Source organism: Scomber scombrus, chromosome 2 (genome assembly GCF_963691925.1).
Source record: "Scomber scombrus chromosome 2, fScoSco1.1, whole genome shotgun sequence".
NCBI lineage: Eukaryota > Metazoa > Chordata > Actinopteri > Scombriformes > Scombridae > Scomber > Scomber scombrus.
Genome location: NC_084971.1, coordinates 9,112,897 through 9,138,081, shown reverse-complemented (window position 1 = coordinate 9,138,081; position 25,185 = coordinate 9,112,897). Strand labels below are relative to the sequence as shown.

Here is a 25,185-nt window from a genome sequence, read left to right as displayed (position 1 = left end):
ACAATGGTAATGCTTGTTTTGGGGTACCCAAGTGGCCAAAAATTAGTGAATGCTACTTTAAGGAAGAGAATGGATTTGGAAACATATAGCAGTTATTAACGTAGTTACGGGAAACTGCCTGTGCCAACTAATTACTGGAGGAAAGCAGCACGATGAGGAAACAGGGAGTTGTATTATAGAGGTACAGTATCACAGAGTATGATATATTAGTATAATTATTGCAAATACATAGTCATGTGCCTGTTTGATACTAGAGAGACATATTGAAGACACAAATATGAATTGGACTTTAATTCAAATGCGTTAGTTGAATTTACCTTTCTCCAGCACCCACTGTTCTGAAGTGTAGAAACAGTGAGCCAAGCTGCACAGCTCCTTGTCTTCTGACTCACACCACCAGTGTTGTCACTCAGCCTCCTCTCAGGGTGATTCTAATTCCCTGGCCCAGTATGTACTGTATACAGCCACCCAACTCAAATTACTGTCTCTAGTGCATACAAAAATTACATAAGTTTAGTCTCCTTCGAATTGGGAATGAAAGCCATGCATAAACATTTCTAAGTGTTAAGACTTGGTCTCTAAATAAGAGATTACAAAATGGGTCCCCACACTTTCAAACATAAAAAAGACTATTTGAATATGTATTGATTGATGATATAAAGTTGATAAAAGTTACATAGTCTGTCTCAGTATTCACACTTGTGGTCTTGAGCTGTTCTCTTCATGGTCTGCTTGGTAAATTGGTGAGCCAACACTAATCCACACTGAATAATAATGATAGCAGTTATTATCAAGGGCGAAAATATCTTCACATCATATATGCTTTCCCTTGCTACAATACAACGAAGCATGTAATATATAATGTGTGTCTGTTTGTGTGTGTGTGTTTGTTTTATATAACATAACACTTGATATAATGTGCACTAAACCATGATGAATGGTGTGATGCAGCCCTGACACATAACATTTTGAGGCCCGTGATTGGCTGATTCAATGCTTGAGGGAGAACATTTAGTAGACATCACAGTAGTCCTTATCTTACAACACTCAGGAGTCACTGCCGTCAGTACTTGAGTCACATTTAGTCTGAGCCGTGAGTTTATTTCAAAGTCTTTTTTACAAAAGGCATAAGACCTACTTTTGCAATGAACGTCTTAGCTCGTAGTCAAGTTTTAAGGCCATTATTTCTTATGTGTTATATAAATTCTGGCCCAAGTTTTATGGCACCGTCAACACCCCTCTTGCTACTTTACAAATCAAGCCAAAAGTACCTTCTTGGTGTCGAGGAAATATACTACTTTTCCATCTTTGTTACTCATGGTGTTTCCATGTCAGTAGACTTCAGGAAGTGTGTTAAACAAGCATCTCCAAATCAAGTTTAATTGGACTAAAAATATTCCACCTCAGAGTACACTTGAGAGTTATTTATGATGCTTCCCACACAAACTCTTGGCAAGACGGGAGACACTAACATCATCATTTCAACACATCTTGTAGTTTTACTGTATGCAGTCAACACATACTAACACGAACAGACTGATCTACATATATGGAAAAATTGATGCAGGACTGCTTTTCATTGGGTTTCTAACAAGTCAGAATGAAATGTGCTAATGCTTTGGCTTTTTCTATAGATACATTCAGAAGGTGGCCTTCGGTATGCTTGGAGAAATTATTCCATGTGAGCTCTTCAGTGACAAACCTGAGGAGATCACACCTTTTTTAATCATGTAGAGTCACAGGGAAATGATTAAATATCAATGGCATTAGATATTTCAGGTGCAATAAACCCAATTACAGTTGTGAAGGAGCCAAATCATAGCGATTGTAGCTGTATTTTCATGTGGCCATTTAAGCCTAATTTTGCGAGAATGTTTTTTCTGTGGAGTAACTGTGGGAGGGATTACACTATCAGTCAAAAGAACTTTTAAACCAGTTAATATCTTTGAAGAAGTTTGTTATTTGACATTTTAAAAAAGTTACGTATTTCCATACAAAATACAGCAGCAGTCCCATTAATTATGTTTTCACATCATATCAAAATACTACTGTAACACGTGTGCAAACTGAATTATGTAATTCAAAAATGTAATTATGAATGTTGTCTTTGATGTGGAAATAATGTTTATTGTATTGTTTCGATTGTCTCCTCAATATTTTCTTGTTGTCTCTGCTGAGTCTATCATAAATGACATCTTAATCTCAATGAGAGTCTCTGTATGTTTGCCACCAGTGCTCGCGAAAATGTAGGCCTGGAGGACATAATGACATGTCACAGTAGGACAAGCACAGGTATAATAATAATGGTTGGATGGCTGAAACACATTTAGCTGCTTCAGTTTCCTAATATTCATGGTATTGTATACATCCTGGCTCACTGTCACACTGTCATGACTTACTGAGACCCTTGAATATAACAGAGCTATCATTAATATAATTAGTAACACCTGTGCTTTTACTGCGATGAAAAGTCAAGATGTCTGACCACCCAAGCAGCCCAGGGGGGCATCACAGGAGGAGAATCTATGAATTCATATCAGCTCTGCAGCGCAGCGCCTGACCTCGACAAAAAACTGGGAGGAAAACGTTAATTTCCTGCTGGGATCCTACAAGTGTGGTGTAAAATGAAGATAATCTTTGCAAAATAAGTGAATCTTACATTAGTATGTAAGAATTAAGGTGCCCAAGGCAATATTGAGTCTGGGGACAGCTACTCCCCTGTTGGGGCCAGTTTGTCTGTGTAGGACCTCTGGAAGCCCTTTATTCCTGCTGTTCTTTTAATAATAATTGTGCATTTGGTGATTATCAAATTCCTTCTTGAAAAAGATAAAATGTTAGATTAAAATTTCTCCCGCAGAGAACAGACAGCCTGCCTCAGACAAAGGAGTCGTGCAGTAGCCTAGAGCATGTCTGTCGCTGATCATCCTCTCACCGAGTTTCACCACACGGTGGCCCTCTGCCTCTCCTTCTCGATGCTCCTCCTCGCCTCTGCCACCGTAAAGCTCAGCCTCCCTCCTCCTCCTCCTCCTCCACCACCACTACCACCTCCTCCTCCTCGTCCACCCTCTACTTCCACTCCTTGCTCCCGTCGCGCTGCGCAGAGCCACAGACGCTCCTCCAGCTCCGTGCAGCCCGGTGCGAAGATGGTTGGCGGCTTGTGTGCTCGCAGGTTGGCCCGCCGGTCGCGGTCCGCCCTGATAGCAGCCCTCACGGTACTGCTGGTGCAGACGCTGATTGTGTGGAACTTCAGCAGCCTCGACTCCGGCGAAGACAGGGAAAACGGAGGCTCCAATGTGCGGGAGAAGAGGGACCGGGTCGCGGGCAACAAAGCCGCTGGCAGCGACTATTTCCAGCACGGGGTCCAGCGGCGGCAGCATCATCCCCCGCCTGGGAGGGGGGCGTCTCGGCACATACAGCAGCCGGTAATGTATTCATATGCCCGCTAAAAAAGACACTGTCTCTCCGGGGATGAAGCCCGGAGGGGTTGGCAGGCAGGTCAAAACATCTCCGGTTCTGCGCTTTTTTAGAGACAAGCACACGACCGGGCCTCAAAATGAATGAGTGTTTGATTGTTGTCACTTGAACGGAGGCTGCCTCTGAGGGAACTGATAGGATGTCTGAAGCCAGACAGATGCAAGCGAGCCTTTTCTACTCTTCCGATGCTGGGGAGGACTGCTCGCTGAGGACTGGAGCCTTATTGCGCCGTTTGAATGGACGCACTCCAGTTCAGACTCCAGATTAAAATGCCAAAGCTGAGTATGAAATCTGAACTCAGCGTGTAGTTCACTCTAGGGCAGAGTGATAGCATGGCAGGGCAAATCCTTTAAGATAGCAGCTGAGGAGGTGCCTAAACAGCAGAGTCACTGACTCTGGATTTTATCCTATACCTGTCATGGTCTATTTGGCTTTTTAAGTGAAATACAGTAGCTGCATGGCTCAGCACTGTCTGTGCAAGGCCAAATGGAGACATAACCTAATTTGCCGGGTTGGTTTTGATGAGTGTACAAAGATTAGAGTCATCTGTTGTATGCAAAAACACAAACAATTTTATTGGTAGTGGCATTGTGAAACACAAAAGGTCAAGATAGATGTGAGTGTGGAGCCAAAGCAAATATGCAGACCTGCATAATGAACATCTTGCACACAAAATGAATAAATTAAGTTAAAGATAGCCTGTGGAGCTGTGCCCTTTCAGAGGAAGAGGAGCTAATGCCATGCCTTGCTTGCTGAAAATTTAAAAATTGGGTGCCAAAAAATCCAAATGTTTATTTGTAGACTCCACTGACTGTGCCCTGTGCCCCTGGAGGCTTCACAGTGAGCAGGTTTTTGTATTTGAACAGGGCTTCTGCGCAGCATGTGATTAATTTTCACAACCTGATGTCTGGAATTAAATTCTCGAAAATTGAGCTTCTCGCTTGCATGGTCTCTCAAGCAGTTACGGTGCCCTAAAGAAATTGGACGCAGTTGTTTCTGGCAGGCGGGCAGCATTTTCCCTTCATAAAGCTGCCACCATTTCTACCATAGCCTACTCTTCAGCCTCCATGCAATCAACAGATAACTGGCTGTGATGTAGTATGATAAACTGTGGCCTCCGCTCACAGTCAGTCACTCAGAGCCCTGCACTGTATCATCTGTCTCCTCCGCAGATCTTACAGTGACTCACTCCCTTCTGGTAGGACTGTTTGTCCCACCTGCCGGCATCCTCACAATACAAAGTCATGCCAAGGACAGGGTTATATTTGAGTCATTTGTCTATTTTTTTGACAATATTCCTCTAATTTAATATTATTGTAATATGCCAGTAATAGTCCTGTTGGGACTCGTCAGTAACTTTACAGTGTAACACTTGCGGTTATTGATGTTATTTGTTAGAATTACTGTAATATTCCTAGAAGGCTTGTACATGAATTAATTACACAGTAACACTGTGGTTCCTCTTCATAAAGGATCAGTCGTGTCAGAACCTATTAACGCTACGTCAACACAGATTCCTCCAAATGTGTTTTATTATTAAAACAAGCCATGGATCTGCACCCGTGACCCCTTTAAAGAGGGCTTTCATCCCCATCGCTTCAAGGCACTTCACACTGCCTGATGCCAGTCCACCAGCCAGTCAGCTCGCCTGCTGCCCGCCTGTCAGATTGTCGACTAGCTCTGTGGCCCCTGGACTCTTAACATTCAACCGATCACCCTCGGCCACATGCATTCCCTCAACTGGTTAATCACTGCATTTTTATTCTTTCTCCCCTTGTGGGTGGTGTGTGTGTCTGTGTGTATGAATGTGTGGCTTGGCTAGGCAGAGTTGTCCAGCCTAAAGGGTGACGCATAAGCGCCAACTGATGCTATATGAAGCACCACGCCTCAGAGAGGGGAGAGCAGCACTTTGATCCAGAATAGAATTAGCCGAAAGCTACAGTGTGACAATAGCAGAATTTCTGTGATAACTTGTGTCGGATGGAGACATTATGCATAGCTTCGGATGTGTCATCCCAGCAGGCAGGAGCTACAGTTGCCATTAGTGGATGTCTCCTGTTGTGTGTGTAGAGGTTTTCATTTCGTTTTCGTGTAGACAGACACCACATTTTGTTGGTCACAGTTCCACTGCTTTATATATCTATATAATCCCATGAGTGATATTAATTGATATTTCAGTGTTTTTACATAGACTATGGCTACCTGTTGCAGATTCCCCATCAGAAATTTGTACACTTATTATTCTATCTTGTTGTCCCTGACATCAATTTATTACAGGAGATAGCATCACAATTATTATTAATAGGTGCTTATTAAGGCGGTCCTGGTGATGGATGTGAAAAACGGTTAATGTGCCAGAATAAGACCAACCTACCTTCAGCAGGAGAGTGAGTAAAGCTTTAGAAAAAGCCTCTGGCTTCACATCTGGTTGTCAGCACTTTTCTTTCCATCTGCCGCAGTAGTCATATACTGTCATGATCCCCATATGCCCAGCGAGTGTCCAGCTCACACATGTTGTAAAGAGTTTCCCAGTTAGTCATGGTAACACACGTAACATTACCTCTGATGTAGGCTACACGTTTTCCATTACAGAGCTTCCTCATTCTTTCCGGTGGTAAAGATGACATTACAAACCATCTGAAAAGCCACATTTTCCTCTGTCTTTTCTACATTGTTTTACAGTAGAGTGATAATGTATTAAATGGTAGTATAAACCACAGATTATTATGTTTCATTATAAAGATGTTTTCTCTGGCAATTTGCTGCAGACATATTTTATTCAAAGAAATGAATGCCAGCAGATATTTCACTTGAATAGTTTGTGACTGATTGACAGAGGATGGAGGGCTTTCTGTGATGGGGAGAAATTTAGAGAAATTAGAGAAGCATAAAGTGGAAGGAAGTGCCGAATTCGTGTCCCAGCACGGGGGTTCCCATTTGAGATCATAAATAGCCTGATATTAATGTTCTTACTGTTAGTAAGTACAGTAAAAAAAATCCCTGAAGCTATTTTTGGCATTGAATAGAAATACATGAGCCTCTGATATTCAGCAAAACTGATAAAATGGATTATTATTATTGACACAAACCACACTCTGATTAAGCTGGATTATCATTTAAATCGTAATAATGTACAGTACTAAACAAATGCACTGTGCCCGTTTTACATTTTGAAACAATTTTGCTGAAATCTATTGTTTCTACCAGTGTATTCTCCAAAAATCACCACAACCACAATGATTCATTCCACTGTGTCCATGATCACAGCGCTGACTCACACAAACTCACACACACACCAACACTTGCACAAACATCCAATGCCATGTACGAAGACGCAGGGTAGCAGCTCCACACAAACACACCCACATACATGGACATATTTATAGTGACACACACACACACACACAGAGACTCATGTAGACAAAGTTCTTTTTGTACTCGATAGAAGCAACACATAGTCCTACGTCAAAGGCTATGACAAGAGGGGGTGTAAAGTCATTGCAGATGGAGTGTTTATAGTTACATACAATACAGTCTCTCATTGAGCATTTCTGAAAAAATGAAACATATTTTCAGAGTTTACATTCAGTACTCTAAGACAATGATTCTAAGAGTCTGGGGATCCCCAGGGGTGTTTGGGGGGGGTTCCAGAGTTTCCCCAGCAAACATTCCATCCATAAATAACACAATGGCAGAAAGTATAACTATTTTGGTCATGGGTTTCACACTGAATCTGTAATAAAACATCTAAAAGCAAATATCTTACCAGGTGGGGGACCCTGGGACAAAAAATTCAAATCTGTGGTCTAATTTGTGTCAGTTTTGTTTGAGAACCGCTGCTGTAAGACAAATTGGCGTCCTCTACGGCACTCACCATTAAAAGTTAAAAACCATTGTGGTTTTAACAAAGTTTAATAACGATTACGCAGCAGCGTGGGTGCCATATCCATAAACTTCCCCAACACTCTGCTGTCAAACATCTCCACCATTCAGTCCTCTCTGTCCTGCTGTTATTACAGAGACATCTCAACAAACCACAACATCTCATCTTGACCATGGACTTACCTCTTTTGTCAAGATGTGACGTTTAACTGGTGATGGTCTTGGACTCATGGGAAACAGCGCTTGTTAAAGGCTAATAAAAGATCTCGTCTTGATGCATGGAGTGAACCACATAACATACAAGACAAATGTCAGCGGGGCTTTCTGAAACTGAACCCAGAAGTTCCAGTTTCGCTTTGACTGTTTATGGCACGCTCTGTTGCCCTTTCTGAATTTGGCTATTGTTGCACTCTGCTAACGCAAAAATTGCATAAAGTAGCAAGCTGCACTGAATGGATAATCATAATCATCACAGCATTTGGGAAGTAATGTGAGGTAGCAGTTTGGGTTTTGACGCCATGTTAAAATTCTTTCAGGATGAATGAAGTCTAATCTGTCAATCTATCTACCTACATGGGAAGGTGAAGCTGTTAGCTGATTGTGTAAAACGTTAGCTTAACCTCACTCAAGTGAATCAGCAGGGAAACAATTCTACAATGTTAATTTTGGATTAGGCTACATGTGTTGCATTCAAATTAATTTGAACATGCTGTTAGCTCTCATTTCTTCAAGCTTGAAGTAACAGGCCTAACATGTAATATAGATATAAATGAGTAATACAAACATCTTATTCTGAACATGAACATCTGATTTTTCACTTTTAACAGACCTTCCCTCTCACCTTTCCCGAACGTTTCAGATTGAGTTTCTCACGTTGCGTCCTTGGCAGTGTGGTTTGTTCCAGTGCCACTTTAGGTGCCAGTCACTGTCAGTGCTAGTTTTTGTATGATAGCATAGCCACTTTAGCAGTGGTAATTGGCAGATAAATTGGCACTTCCCAAAAAGTAAATCGTCTCGGAGTGTGAGCTATTCTCCTTTAAACAGACCTTTGAACATGCATAATTACAGTCCATACAAACCAAGTAGATGCACTGTGTGATTTAAAATTTCAAACATCCCAATCATTAAATCAATAGTGTTCTGTAAAACCTGTAATGAGGGAAAAGTAAAGTACAGCCTGCCTGTCAGTCCATCCATCTGTCATTGTGCTCGCACTCACTAAGAGCTTCTTTTTCAAGTGCTGTTAGACTGGTAGAGAGGTGGAAACATATTCAGATCTGAGGGAAGAACTACGCACCTGAAACTTGAAAGAGACGCATCGAAAAACCCGAGACACTTTGATGTTGAATTGTAATTTGTATACATGACACCATCTCTCTTCAAAACCCGCAACACGGAAAAAAACATTTCATCATTATCATAATGCAGCTTACCGTACAAAAGCCTGTCATGTTATTTCACTGAGCCGATCCCACTCATAGTCAAAATATCAACGTCAGTATGGAATCTTAAAACTTTCCACTATGTGTAGTTTGTAGACTGAAGCTTCGGGTAGCCATAGCAGCTCAAACACCAAAACACAGACACATCCCTGCTAAACTGTCCTTCTAGTACAGGTGCTGAATGTAGTGCAAGTCTCTTCAGTGTGTTATCCATCTGTTTAAAGCAGAGGCAGCAGTCTCTTTCTGCGTCCCCCCTCCGTTTCTTTGCTGACTTTGTGTAAAGGAGGAATAGCTATTCAACAGGTGTCAGTATGGTAGAAATACTACACTCGCACACACTCTCGGGAGCAGAGAACATCCTGGCATGACTCACGCAGTCCTGTCAATTATGTTGACTCTTGCTTAGGAGATTAGAGTAGAGCAAGTTCCATTATCATATTATATTTAATAGGGCAAATGGGTAACTGCATCATCATTTTAATAGCAAACAGTGTGTTAAGAGTTTAAGATCAGCCCAATATGTTCACTATTTATGCAGTCATGAAAAGCAGGGCTACCGTTGTAGGAAATTTCTGAACGTCTTTAGCCTGTCTCATTAAAGAATGAGAACACGAAATCCGACCAGGCCTTTATCATCAACTGGCATTATTAGAGATGCAACTTAATCAGCCCTAAACGCATGCCAACGTTGCTCTATCAACATCTGTATGTTTATATTTGGTGTGAACGCTTCTCTTTCTCAGTGTCAGTTTGTTCTGAGTCATTTTTCAGCAAGTTTGCCGTCATAGTCGATCAAAATGACCATTACAATTTGCAAAAGATGACGCCTTCAGTTCAGATGTTTTTTTTCGTCCATTACAACAGTCCTAAAACCCAGCTATATTCAGTTTGCCATCATGTATGACAAAGAAAAAGCAGCAAACCTTGGCATTTGAGAAGCTGAAATCAGCAAATTTCGGGGCATTTTTGCTTAAATATTGTGTAAGAATTATTATTCGATTGTCAAAATACCAATTAAAATGCTGTTGATTAATTTTGATGGTCGGTGAATGGTTTGTGTCATTTAATGAGCAAGAAAGCCAACAATTCACTGGTTCCAACTTATCAAATGTGAGGATGTACTGTTTTGATTGGACAAGACAAGCAATTTGAGATTTTTCCAGAAGATGCAGGGTTTTGATGATGATGGTGGTAGAGAGTGCTGTCGGTCCAAAATTTCCTATTCTGCTATTGTCCTTCTTCTATCCTTTTTTCATTGTCACCCTTACCTTGGTTATATGTCACTGTGTTGCCCCACATCTTGAAAAATAAAGTTATTAAAAAAACAGCTATGACTTTAACAGATAGATGAAGCCCAGCAATGTTACAGATGTCTGAAAGGGGAAAAGTAGACGTATTACCAGAAAGACCTTCATGGAAAATTAACTCAGGGTCTTTTTTTGGCAGTGCATTTCCTGAGTGATGTGCATGTCTGAAAGGGGCTTAACAAACACGAAACTGTCCTTCCTCGTCTATTAGACTGTGTGTATGCCTGCGTGCGCTTTGTGCTCAGCTTGATGCCTTTGTATGCCTCCTCTGTAAAACTACAAAATCAAAGATCATAACTGCTGTTCATCTCTGTCCTGTCAAGTCTGTTACAATAAGCCTCACCATTACTACCAATTAGAGTTGCATCGCTCTGTGTCAACCTGTCCACAAACACACACACACACACACACACACACATACACACACACACATATCAGATCATGGTCACTTTTGGGGACATTACATACATGTACATTGACATGCAGACTTGCCTAACCCTAGATTTAACCCCTGACCCACAAAATCAGTTTTTTCAAATTGGGAACATGTCGTTCGTACCCAGTTGGACAAACCGTCCACAGTTAACTTGTCCGAAGTGTGAAATTTGTCCCCAAATGTAACCCCCCCCCCCCCCCCACACACACACACACACACACACACACATCAACATGACACCTCCAGGCCAGACATCTCTCCTGCCTCTGTTAGACAGCTGCCCCCCCACCCCACCCCACCTCACCCTCCCCAAATCTTCCCCTCATCCTCCCATCATCCTCTGCCGCCGTTACAGATGGTTTCATTCCCCAACACATTAATAACGCATCATCCAGATGAATGAAGCTATATAATACCTAGCGTTGCCAATAATCCCATAGGTAAGAGGCTTAGCAGACAGCCCTGAGAGAGAGACAGAGAGAGAGAGAAAGATAGCGAGACAGAGCTGGGGGGGGGCTGAATTAGTTTTATCTTAAGTCTGGTATCCATGTTGATATTTAGCAAAGACCTAAAAGTCTGCATACACACACACACACCGGTTGGGGCTAGACCATCGCCATATGGAGAGGTTATTAGGCCAATCGCTCTACTCCCCTGCTGTTGCCAGGGTTATCCCTTTAAATAGATCTACTGTATTTTCTAAAAGAGATTAGCAACCAACTTTCAGACTGTAACAAATTTCCCTGAAAAATTACAGTAAACTGCTGGCAGCTGTGGTTGCCAGTATCTTATGGTTTTTTGACAGTGTTTCTACTGTAATTTACTTTAACAGCTAATCACTGTAAAAATGAGTGCGTCAGTGTGCTGTAGACTATGAGGTTTACAGTTTGATACTGTATGCCTGCAGTAATATAATGTACGTTTACAGTGTAGGTTCAGTTTGAACAAATCTGTCTTAAAAGAAGGTCAGGTGACCATATGATCATTGAAACAGGTTTTGCTTGTTGTAATCAAACCTCCAGTCCATACTCGCCATTAAAAGATCCTTTTCTAATGTACTTGTAACGTAAGTGATGGGGGCCAATGATCCATAGCTCTTCTTTTAAGCATCATGTGAGTTTATTTAAAGCCAATACGCAGCTTCAGCTGTCCACGTTAGTCAACCCAAGTGGATATGAACAATACAGTACAATATGATACGATATACTTTATTGTCCCCAAAGGGAAATTTGAACTGGAGCAATGATTACAAAAACATGTTTCAGTGTTTGGACACGTGACTGTTGTTTTAAGACAGAATTTGAATCTATATTTTAAAATAATGAGAAACTGTGTTTAATTTCTAATTCGGATTGTGAATTTGTATGATTCCTTGAATATGAAAGCTAAAACATGACTTCTGCTGCCTCTAATCTCTTTTTAAAGCAAGCAGAGGAGCAATCAGTTGTAACAACGTGCAATATTTTATTTATTGCCTTTGAAGCACAAGTTCTGCGGTGACTTGGATTTTTAGGGGGGATCATTTTGTCTTTTTCTATAATGGAATATGAGTGAATTTTTTCCTTCTGGTGTATGCTGCCAAGCCGGGAGAGGTGTGACATGATGGGAAGCCGCAGTAGCAAGTTCCCATCAGGTCAGATCGCCTCGCAGTCATATATCCTTTTTGGTGCTGATTTTTCATCCATGATCACAGTGCGAAGCTGTTTTACGTTATCATAGCATCTATACTTTGTCCCCTGCAGCATTCACTATGAATAGACTTCTGTAAGGGGATCATTAGACAGTATGCAGTGTGTTCGTCTCTCAACCGTTATGGTCACATTAAATTGAAAAACACTTGACAGCCTCGTCGTTGAGGAAGCATACGGCAGATTGCCCACTTCTGTGAAATCGCTGCAGCGCTGCTACATTGACATGCAACACGCTGATCCACATGTAACACGCAAATGCACAAGAACATGTAATCACACCCACGCAGACTAATGACACTGAGCATGAGCCACTGCCTTGCTATCTCCTCCTCAACACACCATACACTAATCCCCTTGTATTGTGTTAGTCTAATAAGACAGGGGGGTTTGTGACAGAAAGAGAAAAGAGTACGTGGCAGTGTGGTGAAGACACAGGGTGATGACACATCGGCTGGGTAGCGATAGGGGCGCTCCGGCCTGTCAGGAAAAGCTTTTGTCCTTCCAGTCCCGTGGAGCAAGAGGAGAGGAACTGACAGCGGCGCTTTTCTTCTCTCTCTCCCCCCCCCTCTTCTCACCACTGGAGCTGAATGCCAACCGCCCAGAAGACTCGTCTCTATCGGCGATTAAGAGAGAAAGTGAGAGGAGAAAGAATGAAAGAGAGAGAGATCGAGACAGGCAAGAGAAAGAGAGACAGATATGCAAGACAGAAGAAAGCTGGAAGAAAAAATGTTTGGGGAGGAAAAAAAAAAGAAAAGATAAACGTCTCATCCCTTCTATAAATCCAACGTCAAGTCAAATCCCGGAGTAATCCTCGAGAGAACCCGGTTTGGTTTTGAAGGCTTGTTAGTGTAGTTTGGGCCCCCGGCTGGCAAAAAAGACAGTGTGGTTTGAGAACATTTCTGGAAACTAACCTGCGTCCAAATGGGCTCCACACATACAGGGATCAGGTCTGTAATTTTCCCCTCTGTTGGTGAAGTTTCGGACTTAGAGGTGAGCTGATGCCAAGACACCGATCAAACTGGTTTTGATCAAGCATCTCTAAACGGGGGCTCTGATCTAGGATTACACTGAAAAGGACGTTTGAAGAAATCTGTCCAATAATCCCATTTATTTCTTGCCTCTTAAAACAGGTTGATTTATTACCCTGATTTATTCTTGCTTCTGTGACATATATCTCTTTATATTTTCCACATCTGGATAACATAAGAGTGGTTGCTGCCTTGATTGCTGCCATAATGCTCTTCAATGGAGTCTTTGACCGGCTTGTGATTATTATTTTAAATTCAAGCACCAAAACCTTCTGTGTCATTGAAAAATGCATCAAAATATGTATAAAATGATACAAAAGGAATGACTTGGTGTGGTGGTGTAGTGAAATGCTGCTTGTGTTTAGACAACATTTAACATTTGAGAACTTTGGTTTATTTTGTTAAATGAAGGAGGGTTTGTAGAGAAACTTTTTAATATCTTGTAAAATGTTGAAAAAAATGATAATATTTCACTCATATTGTGGAAAGAGCAGATGGAAAGTATACATACACGATATTAAAAAATGTGGAAAAATAATATATCTAACATTAAACCTGCATTATAGATTTTTTGCCCCTTGGGAACAATGCAATAAGCTGTAAAGACAACACTGACATATCATGTTATAAAGTTGCTATGGCGACGTGTTAACAAACAGTTGCTTATTTACACATCCAGCAGAAACATTTGTTTTTTATCCATCTAATGAATGAATATTCACTTTCCTTTTAGCTCTGCTTTGGTTTCCACCATCTCCCGAGGGAAATATCTTGCACTTAAGCTTCTGACTGTAACACTACGTTCACCAGCTGTTTGATCAGAGTGGTGAAAGTTAATCAGAGATGCACAGTTGCAGGCTGTTCAACCGAAACAATGAGTATACAGTGCAACCTTAAAGATATTAAATTGAAACAATGGTAACATCCGAAGTTAAGCTGTTAATGTCTACTGCAAGAATATCTTAAATTGTGGTAGCAGCAGTTTGACCTGGCAGGTCATAGCCACAGAATGACTTCATATTTCAACCATTACGTACTCATAACACAGCTCGCGGTACATTGTATGTGAGAGAATCGGGGTTTGGGTTTACAGTCAAGGTCATACTGAGTAATCCCTCGCCGTGAGGTCAGTGAAGCAGTTCAGCTGAGGCTGTCTTTGCCTAAGGGCCGCCACTGCACGGGATGTTGGAGGCAGCTGCACTTGTGAGATGCACGCACGCACACACACACACACACACAAACACAAACACCTGCCTACATCCACACAAATGCATCCATAAGAATACTGTACATATAGGCTCAAGTGTCCCCTCAGTGCTAAAAGCGCACACCTACAGAATGCATAAAAATCAAAAAATATACTCTCCTTCCTGCATCATAAAAAACACTCACCCACACAATCACTCTGACACACACACACACACACACACTCAAAGGCCTGCATCTCTCTGCACCCTCCCCCATGGCTCATGCACTACACACACACACACACACACACACACACACACACACACACACACACACACACACACACACACACACACGCACACTTTGAGAGTAAATAAAATTATAAAACACTCTCTGCACCACATGAATAGCTGTTCTTCAGTATTCATGTTAAACCACCAGTACCAGCCGGTGAGCCTGTGCTCATTACTGAACAGGTGTTTTCTCTATCAGCAGTGCATTTAGATCCTGTCTGTACTTCCTGCCTGCCTCCACTCTGCCGAACGCCTCACACGCCCTCAAGTACGGAGCTTATGAGGTCTTAATGTGGGCGCACGCATACGCCTTGCGTGTCTGCGCCCTTTCTCTCTCTCCGTCTACTTCTTCACCCTCTTCACCCCCGCGTGCTACCTACTCCTCTCCCCGGTCGCCCTCTCCTGCCTCCACTTCTTCTCCCATCTCGAGTGGGGATGTCTCACCGTGCCGCCGAGTCGCTCGCTGGTCCTCCAGACGCTGCAGGCCTCCCAAATCAGCTTCAATGAGGAGCCCTGCAGAGGCTGTCGCTGCCGGGGAGAAATTGCGCTGTAATTGAGCCGCGTGATAATAATACGTTCTTCTCTCTGATTTCCTACCAGCGGTGAATCATCAACACCATCATCATCGTGCCATCACATCAGCAACGCTCGGCAGACGCTTCCACACGCCGCCACCGGAGTTGACCTGCTCTTTCACTCGATTCTCTCTCTCTCTCTCTCTTCAATTGCTCTCGTTCCACTTATTTTATTCCCATTTCCTCTCTCTTTCACTTTTCTCTAGCCCCCCCACCACCATCACCACCACCTCTCGCTCTCATCCGTCTCCAACCATCCTTCCCGTTTCTGTTTCATTTCATTGGACAGCATGCCTCAAAGGTATACAGAAATTACAATGTACTGAAAACCCCGTGTGAGTGTGCATGTGTGTGTGTGTGTGTGTGTGAGAGAGAGAGAGCTGGGAGGGGCGGGTGGGCAGAGGAAGAGAAGATAATTAGGATGGCTGATTGTGTGAGCATAATGTCAAATGGCTTTTTGCTACATACTTAAGGCATTCATGCTTCCGCGGTAGGAAGCAGGAGAGCTTGATAATTTTTGTGCAACAGTTTGAGATTATTCTCAAATAGCCCTTTTTTTTGGATTTCCTATGCTTTGAACACTTTATAAGTCAAAATACTCTCATGTTCATGTATTCCCACATACACATTAAACTTTCATAGGCCGTAAAGGCCTCCGTGTTTCAGTTTGTTAAAGGTGAGGAGGTGTGTGTTGGACGTTGGTTTATGTGACAAACGTCCAAATTGTGGCTGAGCTATATTGGAAAGTTGGTTAAATCATGAGACAGAGGAAAGTAAGAAAAGACTTTGTGGCATGAAGGGGAAAAAACTGAGACAGTGTTAATCGACTCAGAGACTCACAGACTCAAATGTAAAGAGAGAGAGAAAGAGGTTAAAGGAAAGCGAGGGCTTGCCAAGACGGGTCTTAGACTTGCGTGTGTGTGTGTGTTCGTGTGTGTGCGTCTGTGTGTTTGGGAGCTGCTAGTCGGAGGGGAGTTTACACATGGCTTCCAGTGCTTTAACCATCCTCATGAGAATTGCCTTTCCATGGAGGAGAACCATTAGTAAAATCATTGACTGCTTATTGGTGTCAGCACTCTATTTATGTTTGTGTGTGTGTGTGTGTGTGTGTGTGTACGAGCTCAAATAAAGAACAATACCGCTCTTTTTTCTAGCTTTCAGAGAGGGGGGGTTAGGGCTTTTTTTTGTTGAGTTCTCTCTTTGTCCTCTAATTTCCCCTTAACTGCTCAGAGTGAAGTCTGTTTTACTTCAACAAACAGGCCTTAGAACAATCTTTTTTTCATGTAACTCTCTGTTTATCCAGTGGATGAATATGTCTTTGTTACGGAGGGCAAAGTAGGTCTTCACACTTCTTACAAGCTGTCGTGAGGTCATCTGTGGACAAGGCTCGGCTGCATCTGTGGGGCTGAAACACTCACATACCTTTACATGCCAAACAGCAGGAAGAGGCAGTATTAGACGTATGGACGCAAGCAACCTTGATGTTTGTTAATATTAACCTCCTGCACATGTGTTCCAGAGGCATATAGAGTATGCGGATATAATTGTCTTAACTGCTGAGAAAGAGATTTGGTCAAGGCAATTATAATTCAGCCAGGGCACGTCTGCTTGCTTAGCACTCAGTCTATTTGCCTAAAACACACAAATGACTGCAATTTAACAGCAATAGAGGAGGACTGTAATGAGTTGGTAACTATTTGCCTGATGTGAGCGTGTTGCTCTGAGGTGGGAAGAATAATCAAAGGAATAGGACTTTATTTTCACTGGCATTATGTCCAGTGGCAGCAATGGAGATTAATGAGCGTGAGGTTTATTAGTTCCTCAGAATTATTCTGCTGCCCTTTTTTTTCTCCCACTCTTATTTTTTCTTTCTTTTTTTTCCTTAATAGACTCGGAACATAGCTTGTATATTTCTTCGGCTGAAATTATTTCATTAGATACCTGATAAGGAATCTCTGGTGACAGCGGTAGCAGGAAATGTGAAGAACCACATAATAAAGATACAGATAGTATGTTTATATTGTATTTATTTTTATGATGCTTATATAGAACACAGAGACTCTGCACTGGATGCATGATTCTGTCATTATACAAGTTTCTGATTGGCTATGTCTTTGAGTCTTTGGCCCCATTTAAACCTGGTAACATCTGCATCTAGATATATTATCTGGATAATGACATTTGACCCATAGATCAGGAACCTGGCCGATGCGATCCTATTCCAATCATATTACGTTCTGTTATCACTGAGCATTATAATGTGTATGAAATGTGTATTTTCTTTATACAGGTGTAAATGTTGTATTTCTTCACTGTCCTAGTTACCTCAGCTGTTTTCTGGCTGCCTGGACTCTGTGTTTCTTAATTCTGTGGTGGGTTGTCCTCTGTATCTTATCAAATGGCAAATCCTCCAACATCACAAGTGTCAGATTTTCAGTTCAGAGTCATTACATTATTCACCATCATAGTATTTGTATTACTAGTTCATTACTACATGATTCAAGTTGATGTTGCACCTGCACACATAATATTGGATCAGAAACCTGCAAAAAAACTTCTTACACCCCACACTGTCTCAGTTTCTAACAGAGCAACATATCGGGTGGTTTTCAAAACCAGGATTAAGGGCTTATCAGGTTCCTAACCTGATTTGAGTTTGAGACTTCAATCTTCACAAAACGATCTAAGCTCAAGGTCCACTTACTGTCTTATTCTGGAGTTTTCAACCGTGTAACATGGTCCTCACCAGCAGAAGGAGTTCATTTCAGCCAAGGAAGTGCAGATGTCCAATCTTTCCATCAAATTGAGCACCATCTGCTAATGAGGACTGTGCGATACGGTCAAAAGCTCCGGAATAAGCGAGTAAGCGGACCATGAGTTGAGATAGTTTTGTAGTGATATTTATACGTGTCAATGTGAAGTCAGACCAGAAACCAGTTAATATCAGTATATAGTCTATATCAGGACATATACTTGGTATGAGTAGGACACGTCTGTTTGAAGTTGCCATGACAGTCTCAGTCTATGTAAAGGTACGTGAAGTGGTTTCATATCGTGTCAACTTATTTAATTTATCCATATTTTCCTTCCCATGTAGTAAAGCTACAGTATACTGGTGTAGGTGAATCTTCTTTTATTTTTGTGGAATTTTCTTATTCATACATCTTGAATTCTTACTGCATGCAGCGTTCTCTGTACACACGCGCTGTCCAATTGATTCTGTTTTTTCTGCACGATGCTCGTGCACGCCAGTGACACCGAAGTAAATTCCTTTACATTAATTTGGCTTTACAAATCGAGCGAGAACATTTTCCCTGTGGGAAGCTGCTGTACTGTATATGATGAATTATAAATGCAGTGTATGTGTTGAGTGTCAGGGATGCCTGAGATCAAAATGTTTCCAGCAGGGCCCATGCCAACAGACGTGTGCACTGCATGCTGTATATTTGTATCGCACAGAAATCCTGTGTGATTTTACTTATGTTTAATGGATGAAGGGTTGTGAGGGTTTGTGTGTATTTCTATGTGTGTGTGTGTGTGTAGAAGTGGGGGAGAGCGAGGAGGAGATATGTGCATGCTACATTGAACATCAAAGGTCAGGGAAGGTGACAGAGTTCTCTGGTTTTCTGTGTGTGTGTGTGTGAGTGTGAGTGTGTGTTGTGCTCCACATGGCGTCCCAGCCTGCAGTGGGCCCGATGATTCAGAGGACACAGGCTGCATGACGTGCACTGTCTTTGACCCTTCTCTACAGCAGCTGTTAATATAACGCTGCAGCTGTGTGTTTGTTTATGGTGTTTTGTTGGAGCGGGCCATGTTAAAAGGGACGTTACGTTTGTCATACATTTGTCACTATTAGTATGCACTCACTGTGAATGATATATGCATCTTTTGTATGCTTTTCATATCATTGTACAGCTGTGTGTATTTAGCCCCTGCTGGGTCACCCCAGGCCCTCTGTGCTCTTGCCAGTGCCCTGCTTTGGCTCCGAGGGGCCCCAGAGGATTTTTTTTTTGCTGGGATATGCTGACAAATTGATGCTTTCGGACTCGCTAACACCTCCTTCTGTGGCTGGCACCGGCTGCAACGTACTCGGAATACCAAGCGATGGCCATGAGCACTTTTCTCTGTCTCTTTGTTTCCCACAAACACACACAACAATATGACATCATCGAGCAAACTCAGAATTTCAGATGAGCCCAGTTTGAGGAAAAAACCCAAAATCCAGCCTAAAATCTGGATCAAAAACCTAATCCCCAACTCTGGGGGATCTGATCTGAGTCGCTCGGGGGTCTGGCTATAGGCCATTCTTCCATTCCTCATTGCCCCTATCTCCCTCTCTTTCTCTTTTTTTCCCTCCTCTTTCTCTAGACAACTCTTTCCAATTTGGGACAGCTGTTTCACACTGTGAAAAGGGGGGAAAGTAGCTTTAATTTTGCCAATAATGCCTCAGTCTGTGCATCTGCTATGTCAGAGTGATTAGTGCAGCAGGGGCTGTCTTTACTAGGGTGACAATCCCATATGGTTTCCGTATGTACTCATAAGCATTTGGGTTGATGTGTCACTTTGTATTGGAATTTGTTTTACATCATTATATAATCGTTAAATCTCTCATACAATACAGTGGGAACAGAGAATGTGTGTTTGTATGTTTCATTGTAGTTGCAAATGATTGTTCAGGATGATTTAACTCTTAAATGAGGAGTCTGTTGTTTTTGGAGGTCATAGACAGCTGTGGTTTGTATGCATGTGTATTTGGGGGGGATATTGGCTACTGATTTGGTAAATGTGTGTTAAATTTTTGGCTGCATTACAGGTCTAATCTCACACACACACACACACACACACACGCCCCACACACACAACACATGCACACAAAGCAGTCTTTACATTCACAGTGTGACTGAACCCAGTGAACCTCAGCCATCCCAACACTCCTCAGTAAAGGTACTCCTCCTTGTGGCATCACACACACTCACATACACACACAGAAGAGGCTCTGTGCAGCTTTTTTTTTTTAACAGTTTCCTCTCAGACAGAGGGAGTTTCGCTCCAGACTGGTTTTCAGTTTGCCACACAGTGCACCTCTGTAGCCGTCTAGCACCAAAAAGTATCAGCTGTACCAATAATCAGCTAGCCTTCACCACTTGCCAAGGCTAACCACATAATTACTACACGCATCTGGCCGAATCTCTTCTCAATGCAGCGCAGAAGCATGATCCTGCAGTTGCAGAGAGCCGCTTTAGCCGAAACTCTCAAACACATGAGAATACAAAGCTAGAGCTCAGCCCTCATAACCCTCACTGCAGCGTTAGGAAGATAGAGCCGACTTTCCCCGCTTATCTTTCTCAGAAGGTCATGGATTAGCAATCCTTGGGCCTTATAGCAAAGTAGCCCAGCTCTGATTCATTTGTATGTATCAGCATCGAGTGCAGTCAACAAACCGGTATCGCAGTATGAGTCGGGAGTTGTGGTATGAAAAGTCGGATCGGTGGTGGCCGGACTGTGGTGGAACAGGATGTTACTGGCATTCATTCTGGAGGACTGGAGAATCGCTCTGTCTCTAAACCAGACAGACTTAAGGAAGCCAATTAATGACTTTTGGGTGTGTGGGAATGTCAGGTGTGTCTGTATTTGCATGTGTGCCTGGGTGTGTATTCCTGTGCCTTTTCATCCCTAATTTATGTATAGACTCATACGTATGTGCAAGTTGACATGGGATGACATGAATTTCCCCTCCTCCCACCTCTTGTCCCCATAACAGGAAACGAACATGTAGACAAAACTCAGCCAGGAAAGACCTAAATCGAAGGTCTCTTTGCGCACTCATTCATGAGACATAGGGACTTCCTAAGCCTTATGTTATTTCCTGCTGCATAAATCAGGGAGTAACAGCGGAACCGCCAAGATTGTCAGATCTAAAAGAAGTGGATTAGTGTGTCAGCTAAATAAATGAGATGTTATTTCCCTGTAATTTCAATCGCCTTGTTTCATCTGCATCTCCGTGCTTGATCTCAGTGTCTCATCATCAGCGCGCTGCAGCAACACAAACCTACATGTCTCACAATGTCAAGTAAAACTACATCTGACCAAACACATTTTACTAGACTGGGATTAAGGTGGAGCTGATACCGCAACAATAGCTAAACTATAATTAAATCCCCATAATTGATACTGCTGGCAACAGCCAGTACAGTCAAGCATTTATTTGGAATTATAATGTCATATTTAATGTAATATTTGATCTTTAATAGGTAGACTAAATAAAGATAAGAAATCCTACAAAGTTATACTGCTCACATCACTTTCTCCACAAGTGTAAACATTATAGCAATTATTTTTAATGAACTGATACAATGGACGTCTCTGCTCCTTTGTTATTCTGTGGTTTAGCAGTGACTGCATTGAAGTAAAAACTTACAATTTGTGCACTGTGATCATTATTGTGCCTCAAGAATGTTGTGAAATTGATGTCTGCGCTGATAACACTCCTTATCTATTTTGCTGTCAGCCTTCAATTAGTTTGATTTGGCAATTCTGACATCCATGTCATGTGTGTTGAACAAGCTGAACTTAAAGGGGTCCCATCATGCATCTTTTTATTATTTTCTGTTGTTTTTATGCTGTTATGATGTTGGATGTCAATATTAAATATGGTTAAAAGTACAACTTGTAGTGCTTTGGTAGCCGAGCGGTTACAGTATATGCCACATAAGGGCAACGTCCCTGATTTGCCTCCAGCAAGGGACCTGTGTTGCATGTCATACCCCCCCCCCCCCCCCGGTTTCCTGTTGGTCTCTATGCCAGCTACTTTTGAATAAAGGCATAAATACCCAAAAAGAATAATATGAAAAAAAAACTACAACTGCGTATGTAAAAATGCCCATGAATAGCTGTCAATTGTTAGCCTTTGTTGCCAAGGCTGTCCACTCTCTTATTTCGGATTGGGATTCGAGTCCAAAGATGTACAGATGTATTTGATAAGTTTCCTTTTCAATTAATGAACGAGAAAAAAGAAATTAAGTGCTACTACTTCTGTTCATTTTTAGTAGCCTGCATACCATACATGTATGGGTTATGCATAAGAAAATGACAGTTCTTAATCCAGAAGAAACACCATCATCATGGATAACCAGGTCTGACTAGAGCCAGTGTGCACCACTAAAACTACAGTTAATGTTCGGACAGAGATGTACAACCATGTTCCAGTGGCACCAGACAGTCGACAGTTGGCTTGGTGTGTCAGGGCGCATACATCTACCGACTGATCGTAAAAAAAAAAAAATGAAATGCAATGAGAAATGCAACCACAAAGATACCACCTCAGTTGTATGTGTTAGACCCCTTCAGCAAAGCATTTAAGTCATAGTAAATGTCCTGCCGTGCCAATGGAAAACGTGTAAAAGATTTTGCCTTGTCAGACGCTTTGTAGAAAAGTAATTTCCTCTTGCTTCCATTGAGGCTGGAGATAAGCCAGGACTCCTGGCTCACCGAGGGACAATTTACAGATTACTTTCTCTTATTGTAGAGAACAGACCAACACACTCAGACAAGAACTCAGTCTCAAGGAGACACTCATGCAAAATATAAACTTAGACACGCACATGTTGTACACACTAAACTACATACATACACAGTATAGACATCAGGCATACACGTAATCTAGAAATCTTAAAGTTGACAGTAGCGCTTATGTCTATCACAACATTTTCTTCCAGCACAGATAAACAGAAAAGAGATTATTTAAACCCACTCATTTATTTAATTCCACGATTCAATAATATGTTCACCTCTGCAGTATTTACTTTCGGCAGCGGCAGGATTTGGTCGGAAAACCACTGTACATCATTAGTAAGATAACCCGCTGAGCAAAAACTGACAAGTACGAAAAAGAAAAAGAGAGCGAGAGCAAGAGAATGGGAGACGAAGGAGGCAAATGACAAACATGATGAAATAAAAAGTTTTTCGGAATAACGCTGCGTGGGAGGAGATTTGGAGTGACCTAATTAAAATGTTGGAATCCTGAGAGGAATAAATTAAGAAAATGTCAGTTAGGCTGAGCCGGAGGAGGGGAGATTAAGAGGCGCAAGCTCGAATACTGTCTGATTTCTGCTCTTCTTCTCTTTTATCACTGCTGCATGGAACATTGGTCTTTAACAACAACATAGTGAGTCGGTGTTGCCCTTAACCATTTGAGTAGATGTTGGGTGTTTTCAATGACGTGTGAATGTAGTGAATCTGAAAGTTTTGAGCTTTAAGTGTCACCTAAAAAAAAAGTTGTCTATTCGTCAGACTTCCTGATGAAACTCAAATGAAAATGTGAATTCAAGAAGAAAAAGGGAGAAGCAGGGACAGAAAACTACAGAGCTTTAACAAAATAGTCCCACCTTGCAGTCTAAGCAGCTTAAGGTTTCCACAGCATCACTGTACAGTAGCACTAAGAAAGTCTATTAGCCTCATCTCGCTAGCATCCTCGCTGACTTCCACCCGCCGTCCCAGATCCATTCCCCCTGTGGGGGAGCTCCATATGGGGCCCAACATGTTTGTAGTGTGCCGGACAGGATGGGACCATACGGATGCTGTCGGGCTGCATGTACTGTAGCATGTATTAGAGCAAACGACAGCGATGGCAACGTGTCGATTGTCAGCGCGAGGAAGGAAAGGAGACGGGACGAACAATGAGAGGGAGCCGAGCGGGAGAAGGAAGAGGAGGAAGGGAGGAGAAGGAAGGAAGGACAGCTGGTACCACGATCGGTGTTAGTTAAGGATGACTAAGTGACATGTTGACAAGAGACAGATAAGAGGACTCAGAGGAAAAAAGATGAAAAAGGCAGCCTCTGAAGCCAGTGTGCTTCAGTAAAGTACAAGATCTTTGATTCCGCTCCCTTTGAAGTGAACCATGGAAATAACACCATGTGGCATGCATGAATTTTAGCATTGGATGAAAAAAAAAATAAATCCAGTCTGGTGCAGCATCTCTATCGCCGAGGCTTCACAGTCGTCATTGACTTGCACAGCCACAGCGTTTCACACACACTTTGGCAACATCACACTAGAGTTAGAAACCTCACACTGTTTGTGCAATAAGCCTTTACTTCACTTTCAACCGCAATCAATGCAGAGAGTTGGGTTTCATCAAAGTTTGAACAATGAAAAACTCCAGCTCTGAAATGGATGTTTTATCTCATCCATTGGACAATGATCGCTCGCAAATGAAAAGCACTTTCAGTTTACATTTTCAAGCCAGCAGAAATGAAAGTGAATCGTCCCCCCCCACCCACCCACCCACCCACCCAATGCTTGCGTGCCACACTCCAGCACTCAAACACACTCTGTGTTATCCAAGCCTGCAGTGTTTGTTCAGAAGGCGTCCATTTCAGAGCTGCGCTTCACAACAACAACAACAGCAGGTCATTTGTTTCAATCTAGCAAGAAATGGTTGCAACAACAGAGACTATTTTTTTTTTTCTCTCTCTCTCTCAATTTCTCCCAAAATCTTGACTCAGCCGGGGGAGGCTTTACATAATTTCTGCCATCATTCCTTATCTCATCCTTAAATCTCCTGTACCGTTAGGTGTGTGGTGCTCTGCTCTCCTGTGCAGCAGGGTCTGTGTCGGTGGCTATTGGTGATAGTGTAACAATGGCTGTGGGGCGACACTCTACTTAAGCTGTCACGCCTGTAATGAACTGCAGATTTCAGTGTGAAGCAGCTCATCTGTTAGTGTGTGACTCTGAAAGAGAGAAAAAAAAGAGAGGGGAGGCTGAATTATGTCACGTGAATTAACATAGCTGTAGCTGTACGGAGAGGGTCTCAGTGACTGCTGTGGCTTCCGTCGATACGTCTCCATCCACCTGTTATATGCTTAAAGTGT

General features: G+C 42.2%; 1 protein-coding gene across 1 annotated transcript in view; it reads left to right on the top strand.

Annotated features, from left to right (window-relative positions):
- Window positions 1-3,143: 3,143 nt before the first annotated feature.
- xylt1 (xylosyltransferase I) overlaps window positions 3,144-25,185 on the top strand; it is a 75,213-nt gene continuing 53,171 nt past the window's right edge. The window contains exon 1 of the mRNA XM_062433190.1: window positions 3,144-3,422. Coding sequence (XP_062289174.1) covers window positions 3,144-3,422 — 279 coding nt within the window. The remainder of the gene's footprint in view (window positions 3,423-25,185) is intronic.